The sequence below is a fragment of the Coregonus lavaretus genome (assembly GCF_964263955.1).
Source record: "Coregonus lavaretus genome assembly, contig: HAP1_SCAFFOLD_443, whole genome shotgun sequence".
Classification (NCBI taxonomy): domain Eukaryota; kingdom Metazoa; phylum Chordata; class Actinopteri; order Salmoniformes; family Salmonidae; genus Coregonus; species Coregonus lavaretus.
In genome coordinates, this window is record NW_028165336.1 from 139728 (window position 1) to 157500 (window position 17773).

Genomic DNA, 17773 nt, shown 5'->3' on the forward strand with positions numbered 1-17773 from the left:
ATCATTTCCCAGTGTGTCTTGCCTTTTATAGTGAATTGTAACGTTACCACTGACTGTACTTGTTAGTGACAGAGACATGGTCGTTGAATTCGTTCATTTTCAGTCCTGTGGCCTTAACCAAGTTAGTTCCTAGGCATATATTATCATCATAAAGTCTATCATCATAAAGTTTTTGACAATACATTACATATCTCTGAAGGTACATTGTGTATTTTGATATTTTTGTACTCCAGGGAACTATACTGTACCCATATTTCTAAGTGTGTGTATACAGTCGTGGTCAAAAGTTTTGAGAATGACACAAATATTCATTTTCACAAAGTCTGCTGCCTCAGTTTTTATAATGGCAATTTGCATATACTCCAGAATGAAGAGTGATCAGATGAATTGCAATTAATTGCAAAGTCCCTCTTTGCCGTGAAAATTAACTTAATCCCCAAAAAACATTTCCACTGCATTTCAGCCCTGCCACAAAAGGACCAGCTGACATCATGTCAGTGATTCTCTCGTTAACACAGGTGAGAGTGTTGACGAGGACAAGGCTGGAGATCACTCTGTCATGCTGATTGAGTTAGAATAACAGACTGGAAGCTTTAAAAGGAGGGGGGTGCTTGAAATCATTGTTCTTCCTCTGTTAACCATGGTTACCTGCAAGGAAACACATGCCGTCATCATTGCTTTGCACAAAAAGGGCTTCACAGGCAAGGATATTGCTGCTAGTAAGATTGCACCTAAATCAACCATTTATCGGATCATCAAGAACTTCAAGGAGAGAGGTTCAATTGTTGTGAAGAAGGCTTCAGGGCGCCCAAGAAAGTCCAGCAAGCACCAGGACCGTCTCCTAAAGTTGATTCAGCTGCGGGATCGGGGCACCACCAGTGCAGAGCTTGCTCAGGAATGGCAGCAGGCAGTTGTGAGTGCATCTGCACGCACAGTGAGGCAAAGACTTTTGGAGGATGGCTTGGTGTCAAGAAGGGCAGCGAGGAAGCCACTTCTCTCCAGGAAAAACATCAGGGACAGACTGATATTCTGCAAAAGGTACAGGGATTGGACTGCTGAGGACTGGGGTAAAGTCATTTTCTCTGATGAATCCCCTTTCCGATTGTTTGGGGCTTCCGGAAAAAAGCTTGTCCGGAGAAGACAAGGTGAGCGCTACCATCAGTCCTGTGTCATGCCAACAGTAAAGCATTCTGAGACCATTCATGTGTGGGGTTGCTTCTCAGCCAAGGGAGTGGACTCACTCACAATTTTGCCTAAGAACACAGCCATGAATAAAGAATGGTACCAACACATCCTCCGACAGCAACTTCTCCCAACCATCTAAGAACAGTTTGGTGACGAACAATGCCTTTTCCAGCATGATGGAGCACCTTGCCATAAGGCAAAAGTGATAACTAAGTGGCTCGTGGAACAAAACATCGAGATTTTGGGTCCATGGCCAGGAAGCTGCCCAGACCTTAATCCCATTGAGAACTTGTGGTCAATCCTCAAGAGGCGGGTGGACAAACAAAAACCCACAAATTCTGACAAACTCCAAGCATTGATTATGCAAGAATGGGCTGCCATCAGTCAGGATGTGGCCCAGAAGTTAATTGACAGCATGACAGGACGGATTGCAGAGGTCTTGAAAAAGAAGGGTCAACACTGCAAATATTGACTCTTTGCATAAACTTAATGTAATTGTCAATAAAAGCCTTTGACACTTATGGAATGCTTGTAATTATACTTCAGTGTACCATAGTAACATCTGACAAAAATATCTCATAACACAGAGAGAGAGAGAGAGAGAGAGAGAGAGAGAGAGAGAGAGAGAGAGAGAGAGAGAGAGAGAGAGAGAGAGAGAGAGAGAGTTAAGGTACTGTGGTATTCTTTAATCAGTTTGGCTCATTGGACAGGTCAGAGTCTATGTTTGAATATGTTGAGTGTTTTTTGGCAATACACTGTAGATGTATTCATGGATTTAGCTGTTGAAAATCTTTCCCGGACCCTCCTACTGTCTATGGGCTAAGCCACCGATGTCTTCAAATCCTAGAGGAGAGAGGAGCTGCTACCCCTGGGGAGAGAGGAGCTGTTACCCCTGGGGAGAGAGGAGCTGCTACCCCTGGGGAGAGAGGAGCTGTTACCCCTGGGGAGAGAGGAGCCGCTACCCCTGGGGAGACAAGAGCTGCTACCCCTGGGGAGAGAGGAGCTGTTACCCCTGGGGAGAGAGGAGCTGCTAACCCTGGGGAGAGAGGAGTTGCTACCCCTGGGGAGAGAGGAGCTGCTACCCCTGGGGAGAGAGGAGCTGTTACCCCTGGGGAGAGAGGAGCTGATACCCCTGGGGAGAGAGGAGCTGCTACCCCTGGGGAGAGAGGATCTGATACCCCTGGGGAGAGAGGAGCTGTTATCCCTGGGGAGAGAGGATGCTGCTACCTCTGGGGAGAGAGGAGCTGCTACCCCTGGTGAGAGAGGAGCTGTTACCCCTGGGGAGAAAGGAGCTGCTACCCCTGGGGAGAGAGGAGCTGTTACCCCTGGGGAGAGAGGAACTGCTACCCCTGGGGAGAGAGGAGCTGTTACCCCTGGGGAGAGAGGAGCTGATACCCCTGGGGAGAGAGGAGCTGCAACGAAGATAGACTGCGACACTGCTCGGGAAGAGCTTAACGATTGGTGATTTTTGGGGCAGGAGCTTCAGTGATGAAGACTGCTGAACTTGCTGATGTTTCACAATGTGCCATGGCCGTCTCAGTTACCAGGTCTCAACCCTATTGAAGACTCGTGGAAGAATGATGTCACATCCCTCCAATAGAGTTCCAGAAACTTGTAGAATGTTTGCCAAGGCACATTGTAAGAGCTATAAAGAGACAGGGAGTGGGAGAGAGAACAGGTAGAACCTGATATGGAAATGAGCAGAACAAACTAAAGGAACTTTCCACCACCGAATGATCATTCCAGACACTACTTCTATTGAGAGACATATAGAAGGTAAGACGACGATTGTTATGTGTACTAATATATTTGATTATATTGTTATGTGTATTAATATAGTTGATGATATTGTTATGTGTATTCATATAGTTGATGATATTGTTATGTGTATTAATATAGTTGATGATAGTGTTATGTGTATTAATATAGTTGATGATATTGTTATGTGTATTAATATAGTTGATGATATTGTTATGTGTATTAATATAGTTGATGATATGTTTTGTGGACATTGTTATAATAGGCCTACTCTCCTTAAAATGTTTTCGATATAAATTAGATGCGTGGGGTGAATTCCTTCTGTTTCCATCTGTGTGCCCCAGGGTGATCGCTCCTACACTATCTAAAATCTAAAAGGGTTCTTTGGCTGTCCCCATAGGAGAACCCTTTGTAGAACCCTTTTTGGTCCTAGGTAGAACCCTTTTGGGTTCTGTGTAGAACCCTTTCCACAGATGGTTCTACATGGAAGCCAGAAGGGTTTTACCTGGAACCCAAAAGCGTTCTCCTATGGGGACAGCCATAGGACCCTTTTGGAACTCTTTTTTCTAAGAGTGTACTGTATCATAGGTCTATAGACTTGTCTTCTCAAAACAGGCTTAAAACACAACAAGCAACAACATTTTCTCTTTCTAATCTACTGTTAACTCTTTTCACTCAGGAATTAATGTTGTGTGAAAGATAGACTAATAAATACTGTGGAAAGACTAACAACAACTTACAGTTCCTCAAAACAGGTTGTGTGTGTTCATTAGTGCCCACCATAGCAAAACGTTTGGCAACAGAAACCGTTTAGGTCACGTTGTACAGCGTTTGGAGTAAACTGTTTATGCAACATTTTAAAACTGTTGGCTGCGGAGTAAACTAATGAATACGACCCAGGTTGTAGCCTACAACTCGGCTGTTGATGCCTGCCTGATGCTGTAACCTGAACTTAGCCTGAGGGGTGGACTATGATGCTAGCCAGATATACTGGTTTTCTAAAGCTAGCTAGCTTCTGTTAGCTTCACATTCCAGCTCAGGCCTCATCCATAGGAATGTACAGAGTGCCAGTCATCAGGAAGGTGCTCTCAGCAGAACAGAAAATATATAATGACTTGACAGTTTAATCATACAAAATGGCGCTAACTGGACGTGGGCAAGTCAAATTCAATCAGTGGAGGTTGCTGAGGGGAGGACGGCTCATATTAATGATACCATTCCACTTATTCCGCTCCAGCCATTACCACAAGCCCGTCCTCCCCAATTAAGGTGCCACCAACCTCCTGTGAATTCAATACATCAATATTCATTCGTCATAGTTCTACATTCACATTTCGTATGATAAATGTAATTGTATCATAGTTCTACTATAGTGTAGCGATCTGTGCAACTTCCGGCGTGAGTTTACTGTGAACACTGAGGCTGTACCCACTTTAAGTTACAGTTTTAACAGAGACCAAGTAGGCTATTTGATCATAATGTAAAAAAGGCCTCCAAAAACATTTAACATGGAAATAGCTGTTCTATCATTCAGCCTACAGTAGCAGCCAATGTATGGTGTTCAATGTAAGCCTACATTCCATGAGACTTTTGAAAAAAACTTGCAGAGCTTGACATTAACCTGTTTATCTACAGTGGGGGGAAAAAAAGTATTTAGTCAGCCACCAATTGTGCAAGTTCTCCCACTTAAAAAGATGAGTGAGGCCTGTAATTTTCATCATAGGTACACGTCAACTATGACAGACAAATTGGAAAAAAAATCCAGAAAATCACATTGTAGGATTTTTTATGAATTTATTTGCAAATTATGGTGGAAAATAAGTATTTGGTCACCTACAAACAAGCAAGATTTCTGGCTCTCACAGACCTGTAACTTCTTCTTTAAGAGGCTCCTCTGTCCTCCACTCGTTACCTGTATTAATGGCACCTGTTTGAACTTGTTATCAGTATAAAAGACACCTGTCCACAACCTCAAACAGTCACACTCCAAACTCCACTATGGCCAAGACCAAAGAGCTGTCAAAGGACACCAGAAACAAAATTGTAGACCTGCACCAGGCTTGGAAGACTGAATCTGCAAAAGGTAAGCAGCTTGGTTTGAAGAAATCAACTGTGGGAGCAATTATTAGGAAATGGAAGACATACAAGACCACTGATAATCTCCCTCGATCTGGGGCTCCACGCAAGATCTCACCCCGTGGGGTCAAAATGATCACAAGAACGGTGAGCAAAAATCCCAGAACCACACGGGGGGACCTAGTGAATGACCTGCAGAGAGCTGGGACCAAAGTAACAAAGCCTACCATCAGTAACACACTACGCCGCCAGGGACTCAAATCCTGCAGTGCCAGAAGTGTCCCCCTGCTTAAGCCAGTACATGTCCAGGCCCGTCTGAAGTTTGCTAGAGTGCATTTGGATGATCCAGAAGAGGATTGGGAGAATGTCATATGGTCAGATGAAACCAAAATAGAACTTTTTGGTAAAAACTCAACTCGTCGTGTTTGGAGGACAAAGAATGCTGAGTTGCATCCAAAGAACACCATATCTACTGTGAAGCATGGGGGTGGAAACATCATGCTTTGGGGCTGTTTTTCTGCAAAGGGACCAGGACGACTGATCCGTGTAAAGGAAAGAATGAATGGGGCCATGTATCGTGAGATTTTGAGTGAAAACCTCCTTCCATCAGCAAGGGCATTGAAGATGAAATGTGGCTGGGTCTTTCAGCATGACAATGATCCCAAACACACCGCCCGGGCAACGAAGGAGTGGCTTCGTAAGAAGCATTTCAAGGTCCTGGAGTGGCCTAGCCAGTCTCCAGATCTCAACCCCATAGAAAATCTTTGGAGGGAGTTGAAAGTCCGTGTTGCCCAGCAACAGCCCCAAAACATCACTGCTCTAGAGGAGATCTGCATGGAGGAATGGGCCAAAATACCAGCAACAGTGTGTGAAAACCTTGTGAAGACTTACAGAAAACGTTTGACCTGTGTCATTGCCAACAAAGGGTATATAACAAAGTATTGAGAAACTTTTGTTATTGAACAAATACTTATTTTCCACCATAATTTGCAAAGAAATTCATTAAAAATCCTACAATGTGATTTTCTGGATTTTCTTTTCTCATTTTGTCTCTCATAGTTGACGTTTACCTATGATGAAAATTACAGGCCTCTCTCATCTTTTTAAGTGGGAGAACTTGCACAATTGGTGGCTGACTAAATACTTTTTTACCCCACTGTATTTGTCCTTCACACAAGGAGGAGGTGACTGAAAATGTTGTTGTGTTTGATGCAAGAAACCACTTTACTAAATAAAATGCATCATTATTTTCATACCATTATTACAGAGAATCAGACAAATTATGCTACCCTCTGCCTATTGGCTACTTAGTTTATTCAAGCATGTCTCAAAATACAACACTGCCCCTTTAAGACAAAAAAAGCTCTTTACCTGACGCACTTTTTAAAGATGTCTAGAAATGTACACGTTTTGTGCTGTTGTAGGAAGCAATCACTCCCCTATTGCTGACTACAAATGATCTATAACTGGGATAATAACTCACTAACTAGGACTAGGCTCCTGCTACTGTTACTGTTATAACGTTATGGGAACTGATCTGAACAGGTTTAGGCTGGTCATCTAGACTATAGCTGAGGTCAGTGGTGATTTTAGCATGTCAATCTTGGTGGGGCAAAACATAAATAAAGGGGGATGCATGCCAGCAAAGCCACTCCACAACACAACACTAAACAATACATTCATTGCACTATAACGGTTACAAACGGTGCCCACAAACTGTTAGGGCCTACATAAAGCAGAGTCCCAACAGCAGAGTCCCAACAGCAGAGTCCCAACAGCAGAGTCCCAACAGCAGAGTCCCAACAGCAGAGTCCCAACAGCAGAGTCCCATCAGCTGCCCTATCATTTCTCTTCATTATTTCTCTTCATATGAAAAGGATTAAAAAGGATTTGCCTGTAGATTGTCGACTTGATTCATGATGATGACTGCTGGCTAAGATTTTGAAAGTATGATGTTGACATGATCAGTCCAATCAAAGCTACTGTAGATATAATGTGATTTGACGTCATTTTATCTGTGGCCAATGACCTTCTTGGATGGGCACTTCTAATGTAACTCTGTGGCAGCACCCAAGGGGCTTGAATGTTTTTGCTCTACCCTTAGACTTGGCGGTGACGTAGTATCCCCATGAGTGACAGAACACTGAGCCAATCACTGCGCAGCGCTCCGTATTGTCTTATGGCTTGACCCACCACCACAGAAAGCACTGAGCTAGGCTGAAACACCTGCATTTTGGAGCTGCCTTTCTCAAGAAAACAAAAAAGATACCATGTTTGAATGCTGCTTTATTAACTCAATGATATATATATATATATTTTTACATTGTTAGCAAACTGATATGTGACATGTATTAATGCCACAATAACATGCAAAACAGGAAAGGCCACCTGCCCGGAATGATGGGTCACCACTGGCTGAGGTATAGACCTTGATCTGCTTTACACAAAAAATTACTGTTATACATTATAACCTAGCCTACTTTAAATAATAAAAAATCTCTTAATTGTTGCAAAAAACCTTTCTGTATAGATCACTGATCCCCCCCAGATCAATGAAGCCTGTTTTAGCCCTTCTGTCTACATTCTCAGATATGTTTAGAAAAGAACAGATTCAAAAATAATAAATGGCCGACTTTTAATGAATAAAAATAAGTGTGAGACATGGCCATGGTGAAGAGATGTCACAACTACATATTCATGTGATTGCATTAAATCACCTGACTGTTTCGATATGTCTGTTAGTAAATGTTTTGTAAGAGATAATTAATAAATGATAACAATTCACATTCAAGAATTACTGTGTTAACTACAACCAACATGTTGGATCTCTGTTTAGGGGTCAGTGGTCTAAAATGAGTCTCTCTGGGGAGAGAGAGGAGGGGGGCCCTGCATCTAAAATGAGTCTCTCTGGGGAGAGAGAGGAGGGGGGCCCTGCCTCTAAAATGAGTCTCTCTGGGGAACATGACACCAAAGCTAAGAGGTGAGATGACAATTTTGTTTAAGAATTATTAAGAGTTTATTTCCTAAATCCTATTTCCACAATTTTTCACATGTGTTTTTTAATCAGAAATGGTTGCTTATGGGTACCTTCAATATTACTGTTCTCAGATGTTTAATTAATAGATTTTAGATGTGTATCATTATTATTTTTTTTATTGTAAAACGCTATATATCCATTGTTTAGCTGAAATTGAATGTTCGTATCCTGTATATTTGACTGTATTATCTGGTTGTCTCACCTAGCTATCTTAAGATGAATGCACTTACTGTAAATCGCTCTGGGTAAGAGCATTTGCTAAACAGGTGGGGCTCTGCCCTGAATAACAGGTCACCACTGCTCCAAAGCAACTACATGTTGCACAGGAACCACTGACTCGCTGCATGTTTCTATTATCAAGACACCTGCTGGTACCTCTTAACTGGTTAGGACAGCTCATGAGGTGTCCTAAATATCTGCCAACTAGGTGGGACACTTATGAATGAAGAGGCTTCATGCATAGCTTTAATTTATACCCATAAGAGTAAGACTAAAATGGCTTTATTCTCAGCACTTATACGACACATTTTCTACTCTGAGACGCTTTTTGGATACGTGCCCAGATCTCAAAATATTGTTTTAAAAAATGAATAATTTTTGTTTTACATAATAAAAAATGTATATTACTAATGTACCCGACTTTAAAGACTGGATTTAGTTTATGGTGTTGCTCTGCTCATGTCTGCGTTCTGGAACTGTCCGCGTCCCTGTACAGAACTGTCCGCGTCCCCGTACAGAACTGTCCGTGTCCACGTACGGTTTGGCGCCAAGCATATTGTCCAGTTACGCGCAGAGTGGGCTGAGGTGATGTTGGGGAACAACGAATTATTACTCTGTAGATATATATTATTACTGTGTAAAACCTAGCAATACTACTTATTTCTCTGAGAGTGAGGCAGATATATTATTACTGTGTAAAACCTAGCAATACTACTTATTTTTCTGAGAGTGAGGCAGATATATATTATTAATGTGTAAAACCTAGCAGTACTACTTATTTCTCTGAGAGTGAGACAGATATATATTATTACTGTGTAAAACCTAGCAGGACTACTTATCTCTCTGAGAGTGAGGCAGATGTATATCATTTTGCAATAAAACATGATTATTTGTCTCTCTAAAATGAAACCATCAAGTGATAGATTTTAAACAAATACACTTCTGTCATTGAACAACCCCATGCCATGATTAGATAGTGAAAAAACACACCAATCTCTTTCATAATTTCTTTAAACTTTAAAAGCTAATTTACCAACATTTCTGAAAATGGATATATAGCGTTTTGGAATTAAACTCTTCTTAAGTTTCCCCATCTGAGCTCAGAGTAGATGAGAGATGTAATGTTTGTCTCTGTTGTGTTGAAGCCCAATCAAGCAGGAGAGACCAGCCTCCCCTGTACCCAGCTGTGTGTCCATGAAGAGTGACCAGTCTATGCATCATCCTATAGTGTTTAGAGAGGGAGACTTTTCTACTGAACAAAGGTAAGAAGAACTCATGGGTCATGGTCAGTGAGTTAAACAACTCTGTCTCTAGTCATTTCTCCTCTCCCATTTTCCCATTTCTTTTTGCTGTTTTCATAATCCATAGGCTAATCCTTTTTTCTATTATCATAGTCCTGAAACAATATTAAACTAACACAACATTCCCTCCGTGCGTGCGTGCGTGCGTGCGTGCGTGTTTGTGTGCACTCCCTGGATGAGGAGATGTAATCTCATATTTTGTCCACAGAAACCAACAGGAGAGATCAGAGTCAGAGATGCTCAGTGGTCAGTCTTCCCAGAGTCATCAAACAGACCTGGCCTCCATATTCAGTGTATGTGGTCCTGTTATGTACATTTGTTTTTGTTTACCTCAAGTAAAGTTGATCTGTCTATCATTCATTATTATGTTAATGAGAAAGCATTTAGTCTCTTGCTTAACTTATTTACTTGATTTATTTCAGTTGCTTGAAGAGAATATTATGACATTTGTGAAGAACGAGCTGAAGATGTTCAAGAGGATTCTTAGTCCAGAACTACCAGAAGGCTTTGAGAGTCAGAAGCAGGATAAGGAAGTGGTGGATGCTGAAGATGAGAAGCAGGAGAGCAGTGCCAGAGAGGGGGCTCTGAAGATCACACTGCACGTCCTGAGGAAAATGAACCAGAAGGAGCTTGCTGACACACTGGAGAAAAGTAAGAGCTGTCTGCCTCATGTTGAATGCTGTTTTAGAACATTTAAAAGCTGTAGCTAAAGTACAGCTAAAGTAGCTATGTAACTCAATGATATAGTAGCAGCCTTAACGCAACACCTAGTGACCTCATTAAATAGCAGCAAGGATGTGTTGTGTTGATGAATTGAGAGAGAGAGAGAGAGAGAGAGAGAGAGAGAGAGAGAGAGAGAGAGAGAGAGAGATAATACCAATAATAATATAATCAGTCACACTAGTCTGTAATGCATTATGAAAACATTTACACATTTATACAGTCAGTTAAGCGAAGAAATGATTATAATAAAAAAAAATTATAACAGTCCTAGAATACTGTAGGCATTAAAACAGACGTCATATTAATATCCTCTGTGTTATTTCCAGATTCAAATGAGCTTGCTGTGATTTGCCAACGTGAACTCAAATCTAATCTAAAGAAGAAGTTTCAATGTGTATTTGAGGGGAACACTAAACAAGGAAACCCAACACTTCTCAATAAGATCTACACAGAGCTCTACATTACAGAGGGTGGAACAGGAGAGGTCAATAATGAACATGAGCTGAGACAGATTGAGACAACAACCAGGAAACAAGCAAGACCAGAGACTGCAATCAAATGTAATGACATCTTCAAACCCTTAACTGGACAAGACAAACTTATCAGAACTGTGCTGACAAAGGGAGTCGCTGGCATTGGAAAAACAGTCTGTGCAGAAGTTCATTCTGGACTGGGCTGAAGGAAAAGCAAACCAGGATGTCCAATTTGTATTTTCATTCCCTTTCCGGGAGCTGAATTTGATGAAAAAGGAAAAACACACTTTCATTGAACTTCTCAATCACTTCTCAATGGAAACCAAAGAATCAAGAATCTCCAACTACGACAAGTACAAAGTTCTGTTAATCTTTGATGGTCTGGATGAGTGCCGACTGCCCCTAGACTTCAAGAAGAACAAGATATGCTGTCACGTCACAAAGTCAACCTCAGTGGATGTTCTGCTGACAAATCTCATCAAGGGAAATCTGCTTCCCTCTGCTCTTATCTGGATAACTACCCGACCTGCAGCGGCCAATAAGATCCCTTCAGGGTGTGTTGACCAGGTGACAGAGGTACGAGGGTTCAATGACCCACAGAAGGAGGAGTATTTCAGGAAGAGATTCAGTGATGAGGACCTGGCCAGCAGAATCATCTCACACATAAAGACATCAAGGAGCCTCCACATCATGTGCCACATTCCAGTCTTCTGTTGGATTTCTGCAACAGTCCTTGAACACATGCTGAAACATAAGACAGAAGAGATGCCCAAGACTCTGACTGAGATGTACACACACCTTGTGGAGTTTCATACCAAACAGAAGAATGAAAAGTATCTTGGGAAAGAAGAGACAGGTCCACACTGGAATAAAGAGAGCATTCTGTCACTGGGAAAACTGGCTTTTCAACAGCTTGTGAAGGGCAATCTGATTTTCTATAAAAAAGACCTGAAAAGGGTTGGCATTGATGTCAATGACGCCTCAGTGTACTCAGGATTGTGCACACAGCTCTTTAAAGAGGAATGTGGGCTGTACCAGGAAAACGTGTACTGCTTCGTGCATCTGAGCATTCAGGAGTTTCTGGCTGCTGTATATGTGTTCCTCTCATTCATCAACAACAATGAGAATCTAATGGATGAACCTCAATCAAAGTCCAGCAACTTTTCTTCGTTGTTCAGAGACTACAAGCCTGAAGTTACTGTCTACAAGAGTGCTGTGGATAAAGCCTTACAAAGTGAGACGGGAAACCTGGACCTTTTCCTCCGCTTCCTTCTGGGCCTCTCACTGGAGTCCAATCAGAAGCACTTACGAGGTCTACTGACAAAGACAAGAAGCAGCTCACAGAGCCATGAAGAAACAGTCAACTACATCAAGGAGAAGATCAGGGAGAATCCCTCTCCAGAGAGGTGTATCAATCTGTTCCACTGTCTGAATGAACTGAATGACCATTCTCTAGTGGAGGAGATCCAAAGCTACCTGAGATCAGGAAGTCTCTCAGAAGACAAACTGTCACCTGCACAGTGGTCAGCTCTGGTATTTGTGTTGCTGACTTCAGAAAAGGAGCTGGATGTGTTTGACCTGAAGAAATACTCCAGATCAGAGGAAGGTCTTCTGAGGCTGCTGCCAGTGGTCAAAGCCTCCAGAGCTGCTCTGTGAGTACATAAAATTACATTTAAGTACTAATCATCAGGAAGAAATATTCAGTTTAGAGAAATATATGTATTATAATATGTATATAATATATAATATTACATTGAAAAACGTACTGAATCAATGCATTGATGTTCATATTAGTATAACAATATGACCATACTATTCTAGGAGACGGAAGATGAATCTATATGTTGTTTGAGAGAATAAACCAAATGCATCTGCTATTGGCCTACTACACTACTGGTGTTAAATTAACAGTGTGTTTGTGAAATCATGATGATCTCTCTGTCAGGCTGTCAGGCTGTGGAGTCACAGAGGAAGGCTGTGCTTCTCTGGTCTCAGCTCTGAAGTCAAACCCCTCACACCTGAGAGAGCTGGCCCTGGGTAACAATGACCTGAAGGATTCAGGAGTGAAGCTGCTCTCTGCTGGACTGGGGAATCTCCACTGTAAACTGGAGACTCTGAGGTCAGTATTCCTGTAGTTGGTCAACAAGTGATAACTGTTCACCAGATCCACATGTGTTTACCAGGCACACATAGTCCACACCATATGTGTTTGGACAGTGAAGCTTACAGTTTTACATTTGGTGCTATGCTCCAGCATTTTGGATTTGAGAAAGAATGTTTCATATTAGGCGACAGTATATAATGTCACCTTTTATTTGAGGATATTTTCATACATATCTGTGTTACTGTTTAGAAATGAAAGCACTTTATGCCTCTGGTTCTCCCATTTGAAAAAGTCGTAATAATTTGGACATATTCACTTATATTGTATTAAAGTAGTCATATGTTTAGTATTTGGTCCCATATTCCTTACCTGCAGTGATTACATCAAGCTTGTGATTCTACAAACTTGGTGAATGCATTTGCAGTTTGTCTTGGTTTTGTTATAGATTATGTTTTTCCCAATAGAAACTGAATGGTGAATAATGTCCTGTCATTTTGGAGTCACTTCACTTGTATTGTCAGTAAGAATAGAAGATGTTTCTGAACACTTCTACATTCATGTGGATGCTACCATGATTATGAATAATCATGAATGAATTGTGAATAAGGATGAATGAGAAAGTTACAGAGGAACTGTCACGCCCTGGCTCTGGGGACTCTTGTATGTTGAGCCAGGGTGTTCGTTTCTTTGTGTAGTGTCTATGTTTCGTTTTCTATGTTCTGTTCTAGGTTATGTGTTTCTATGTTGGCCGGGGTGGTTCTCAATCAGAGGCAACGAGAATCAGCTGTTGCTTGTTGTGTCTGATTGGGAACCATACTTAGGCAGCCTTTTTTTTGCACTTGTGATTCGTGGGATCTTGTTCCGTGTAGGTTTGTGTTTTGTTAACCGAGGACTTCACGTATCGTTTGCTGTGTTCTTGTGTTGCTAAGTACTCTATTAAAGAAGCTGTACGCATATCACGCTGCGCCTTGGTCCACTCATTATGACGATCGTGACAGAAATAAGGATCATACCCCCTCTGTTATTGGTAATGGTGAGAGGTTAGCATGTTTTGTTGTAACCTCTATAACTTTCTCACTCATTATTATTCATGATTCATTCATGATTTTTCTTAATCATGGCATCAGGATTAATTTAGTAGTGTTTAGAAACATGTTATCTACTCACTTAGACAGAAAATTACTCCAGTCATCATCCACCATTCAGTTACTATTGGACAAAACATAACCCAAAACACAACCAAAACAAACTGCAAATGCAACCAACGAGTTTACAACCAAATACTAAACTTTTGACTACTTTAATACACTATAAGTGAATTTGTCAGAATACTTATGACTTCTTCAAATGGGGGGACTAAATACATAAAGTGCTTTCATTTCTAAACGGTGAAACAGATATGTATTAAAATACCCTCAAATAAAAGGTGACATTATATACTGTCACCTCATATGAAACATTTGATCTCAAATCCAAAATGTTGGAGTATAGAGCCACATTTAAAATGTTAGCTTCACTGTCAAAATTGATATACTGTGGACTGTATACTCAATACAATCTAAATATGATACCTCACTGTCTGTCTTTTGACTGATACTGCTTTTTAAACTGCTCTGGTCAGTTTACTCAAATATTCGTACTATACATGTTTCTCTCTACAAGCAATACTTTGATAATTTGTCATTTCTAATAACGATACATTCATTTATGAATAGATATGGCAGGTTTCAGGACACTGATGTATCTCAACATGTAGAAAAAATATACTGCCACTATTTTCACCACCAAAGAATAGCAGTGTGATTTTAATATGATTTGACTCTTTGCAGGCTGTCAGACTGTCTAGTCACAGAGGAAGGCTGTGCTTCTCTGGTCTCAGCTCTGAAGTCAAACCCCTCACACCTGAGAGAGCTGGATCTGAGTAACAATGACCTGAAGGATTCAGGAGTGAAGCTGCTCTCTGCTGGACTGGGGAATCCCCACTGTAAACTGGAGACTCTGAGGTCAGTATTCCTGTAGTTGGTCAACAAGTGATAACTGTTCACCAGATCCACATGTGTTTACCAGGCACACATACTCCACACCATATGTGTTTGGACAGTGAAGCTTACAGTTTTACATTTGGTGCTATGCTCCAGCATGTTGGATTTGAGATAGAATGTTTCATTATAGAATGTCACCTTTTATTTGAGAGTATTCATGCATACATGTTTTACTGTTTAGATATGAAAGCACTTTATGTAGGTAGTTGTCTCATTTGAAAAATACGTAATTATTTGGACAAATTCATTTACTCATAAGTTTAGTATTTGGTCCCATATTCCTTACCCACAGTGATTACCTCAAGCTTGTGATTCTACAAACTTGTTGAATACATTTGCAGTTTGTCTTGGTTGTGTTTTAGATGATGTTTTTCCTAATAGAAACTGAATGGTGAATAATGTCCTGTCGTTTTGGAGTCACTTCACTTGTATTGTCAGTAAGAATAGAAGATGTTTCTGAACACTTCTACATTCATGTTGATGCTACCATGATTATGAATAATCATGAATGAATCGTGAATGATGATGAATGAGAAAGTTACAGAGGAACAAGGATAATACCCCCTCTGTTATTGGTAATGGTGAGAGGTTAGCATGTTTTGTTGTAGCCTCTGTAACTTTCTCATTCATTATTATTCATGATTCATTCATGATTTTTCTTATTCATGGCATCATCAGGATTAATTTAGTAGTGTTTAGAAACATGTTATCTACTCACTTAGACAGAAGATTAATCCAGTCATCATCCGCCATTCAGTTACTATTGGACAAAACATAACCCAAAACACAACCAAAACAAACTGCAAATGCAACCAACCAGTTTGAGACCAAATACTCAACTTTTGACTACTTTAATACACTATAAGTGAATTGGTCAGAATACTTATGACTTCTTCAAATGGGGGGACTAAATACATAAAGTGCTTTCATTTCTAAACGGTGAAACAGATATGTATTAAAATACCCACAAATAAAAGGTGACATTATATACTGTCACCTCATATGAAACATTTCATCTGAAATCCAAAATGCTGGAGTATAGAGCCACATTTAAAATATTAGCTTCACTGTCAAAATAGATATGGAGTGGACTGTATACTCAATACAATCTAAATCTGATACCTCACTGTCTGTCTTTTGACTGATACTGCTTTTTAAACTGGTCTGGTCAGTCTACTCAAATATTTGTAATATGTATTTTTCTATCTACAAGCAATACTTTGATAATTTGTCATTTCTAATAATGATACATTAATAATATATATATGGCAGGTTTCAGAACACTGATGTATCTGAAAATGTTGAAAACAATCTATTTTCACCACCAAAGAACAGCAGTGTGGTTTTAATATGATTTGACTCTTTGCAGGCTGTCAGGCTGTCTAGTCACAGAGGAAGGCTGTGCTTCTCTGGTCTCAGCTCTGAAGTCAAACCCCTCACATATGAGAGAGCTGGATCTGAGCTACAATCACCGAGGAGACTCAGGAGTCAGACTGCTCTCTGCTGGACTGGAGGATCCACACTGCAGACTGGAGAAACTCAAGTATGTAGAGGGTTTATGTCAATGTTCATATCAGACATTTTGGAGTTATCAGGCTAGTTAAGACAAACATTCTGACCACCACTTGGACTAAGTTATATAAAGACTGTGTGTGTGTGTGTGTGTGTGTGTGTGTGTGTGTGTGTGTGTGTGTGTGTGTGTGTGTGGGGGGGGGGGGGGGTCCTGTGTGTGTGTGTGTGTGTGTGGGTCCAGTGTGTGTGTGTGTCCAGTGTGTGTGTCCCCGGTGACACACACTGGACCCCCCCACACACACACACACACACACACACACACACACACTGGACACACACACACACTGCACACACACACTGGACCCACACACACACTGGACACACACACACACTGGACACACAAACACACACACACTGGACACACACACACTGGACAAACACACACACACTGGACACACACACTGGACAAACACACACACACACACACACACACACACACTGGACACACACACACACCCACACACATTGGACACACACACACACACACACACACAATGGACACACACACACACACTGGACACACACACACACACACACACACACACACACACACACACACACACACACACCAACACTGTACACACACACACTGGACACACACAAACTGGACACACACACACAAACTGCACACACACACTGGACAAACACACACACACACACACACACACACACTCACACTGGAAACACACACACACACACACAGACACACACACTGGACACACACACATGCTGGACACACCTACACACACACACACACACACACACACACACACTGGACACACACACACACACTGGACACACATACACACTCACACTGGACACACACTGGACACACACACACACACACACAATGGGCACACACTGGACAAACACACACACACTGGACACACACACACACACATTGGACACACACATATACTGGACACACACACACACTGGACAAACACACACACACACACACACACTGGACACACTGGACACACACACACACTGGACACACACACACACTGGACACACACACACCTGGACACACCCACACACACAAACCAACACTGTACACACACAAACTGGACACACACACTGGACACACACAAACTGGATACACACACAAACTGCACACACACACACAAACTGCACACACACACACACACACACTGGACACACACACACACACAAACACTGGCCCCACACATACACAAAAAGGAAACTCACAAACACACACACACACACACTGGACACACACACACAGAGTGGACACACACACACACACACACACACACTGG

General features: G+C 41.4%; 2 protein-coding genes and 1 long non-coding RNA gene across 3 annotated transcripts in view; all 3 read left to right on the plus strand.

Annotated features, from left to right (window-relative positions):
- LOC311115952 overlaps positions 1 to 17773 on the plus strand; it is a 91707-nt gene that overhangs the window by 72748 nt on the left and 1186 nt on the right. The window lies entirely within an intron of this gene.
- On the plus strand, positions 7876 to 11000 carry LOC311115949 (uncharacterized protein). Its single transcript, XM_084191067.1, has 5 exons — positions 7876 to 7999; positions 9421 to 9537; positions 9785 to 9869; positions 9999 to 10227; positions 10626 to 11000. The coding sequence occupies exons 1-5, from the start codon at positions 7917 to 7919 to the stop codon at positions 10976 to 10978; spliced, it is 867 nt and encodes a 288-aa protein (XP_084047193.1). The 5' UTR covers positions 7876 to 7916; the 3' UTR covers positions 10979 to 11000.
- On the plus strand, positions 11827 to 14895 carry LOC311115945 (NACHT, LRR and PYD domains-containing protein 5-like; the record flags this gene model as incomplete). The annotated part of the gene is made up of 3 exons (XM_084191063.1): positions 11827 to 12424; positions 12718 to 12891; positions 14706 to 14895. The coding sequence occupies exons 1-3, from the start codon at positions 11904 to 11906 to the stop codon at positions 14893 to 14895; spliced, it is 885 nt and encodes a 294-aa protein (XP_084047189.1). The 5' UTR covers positions 11827 to 11903.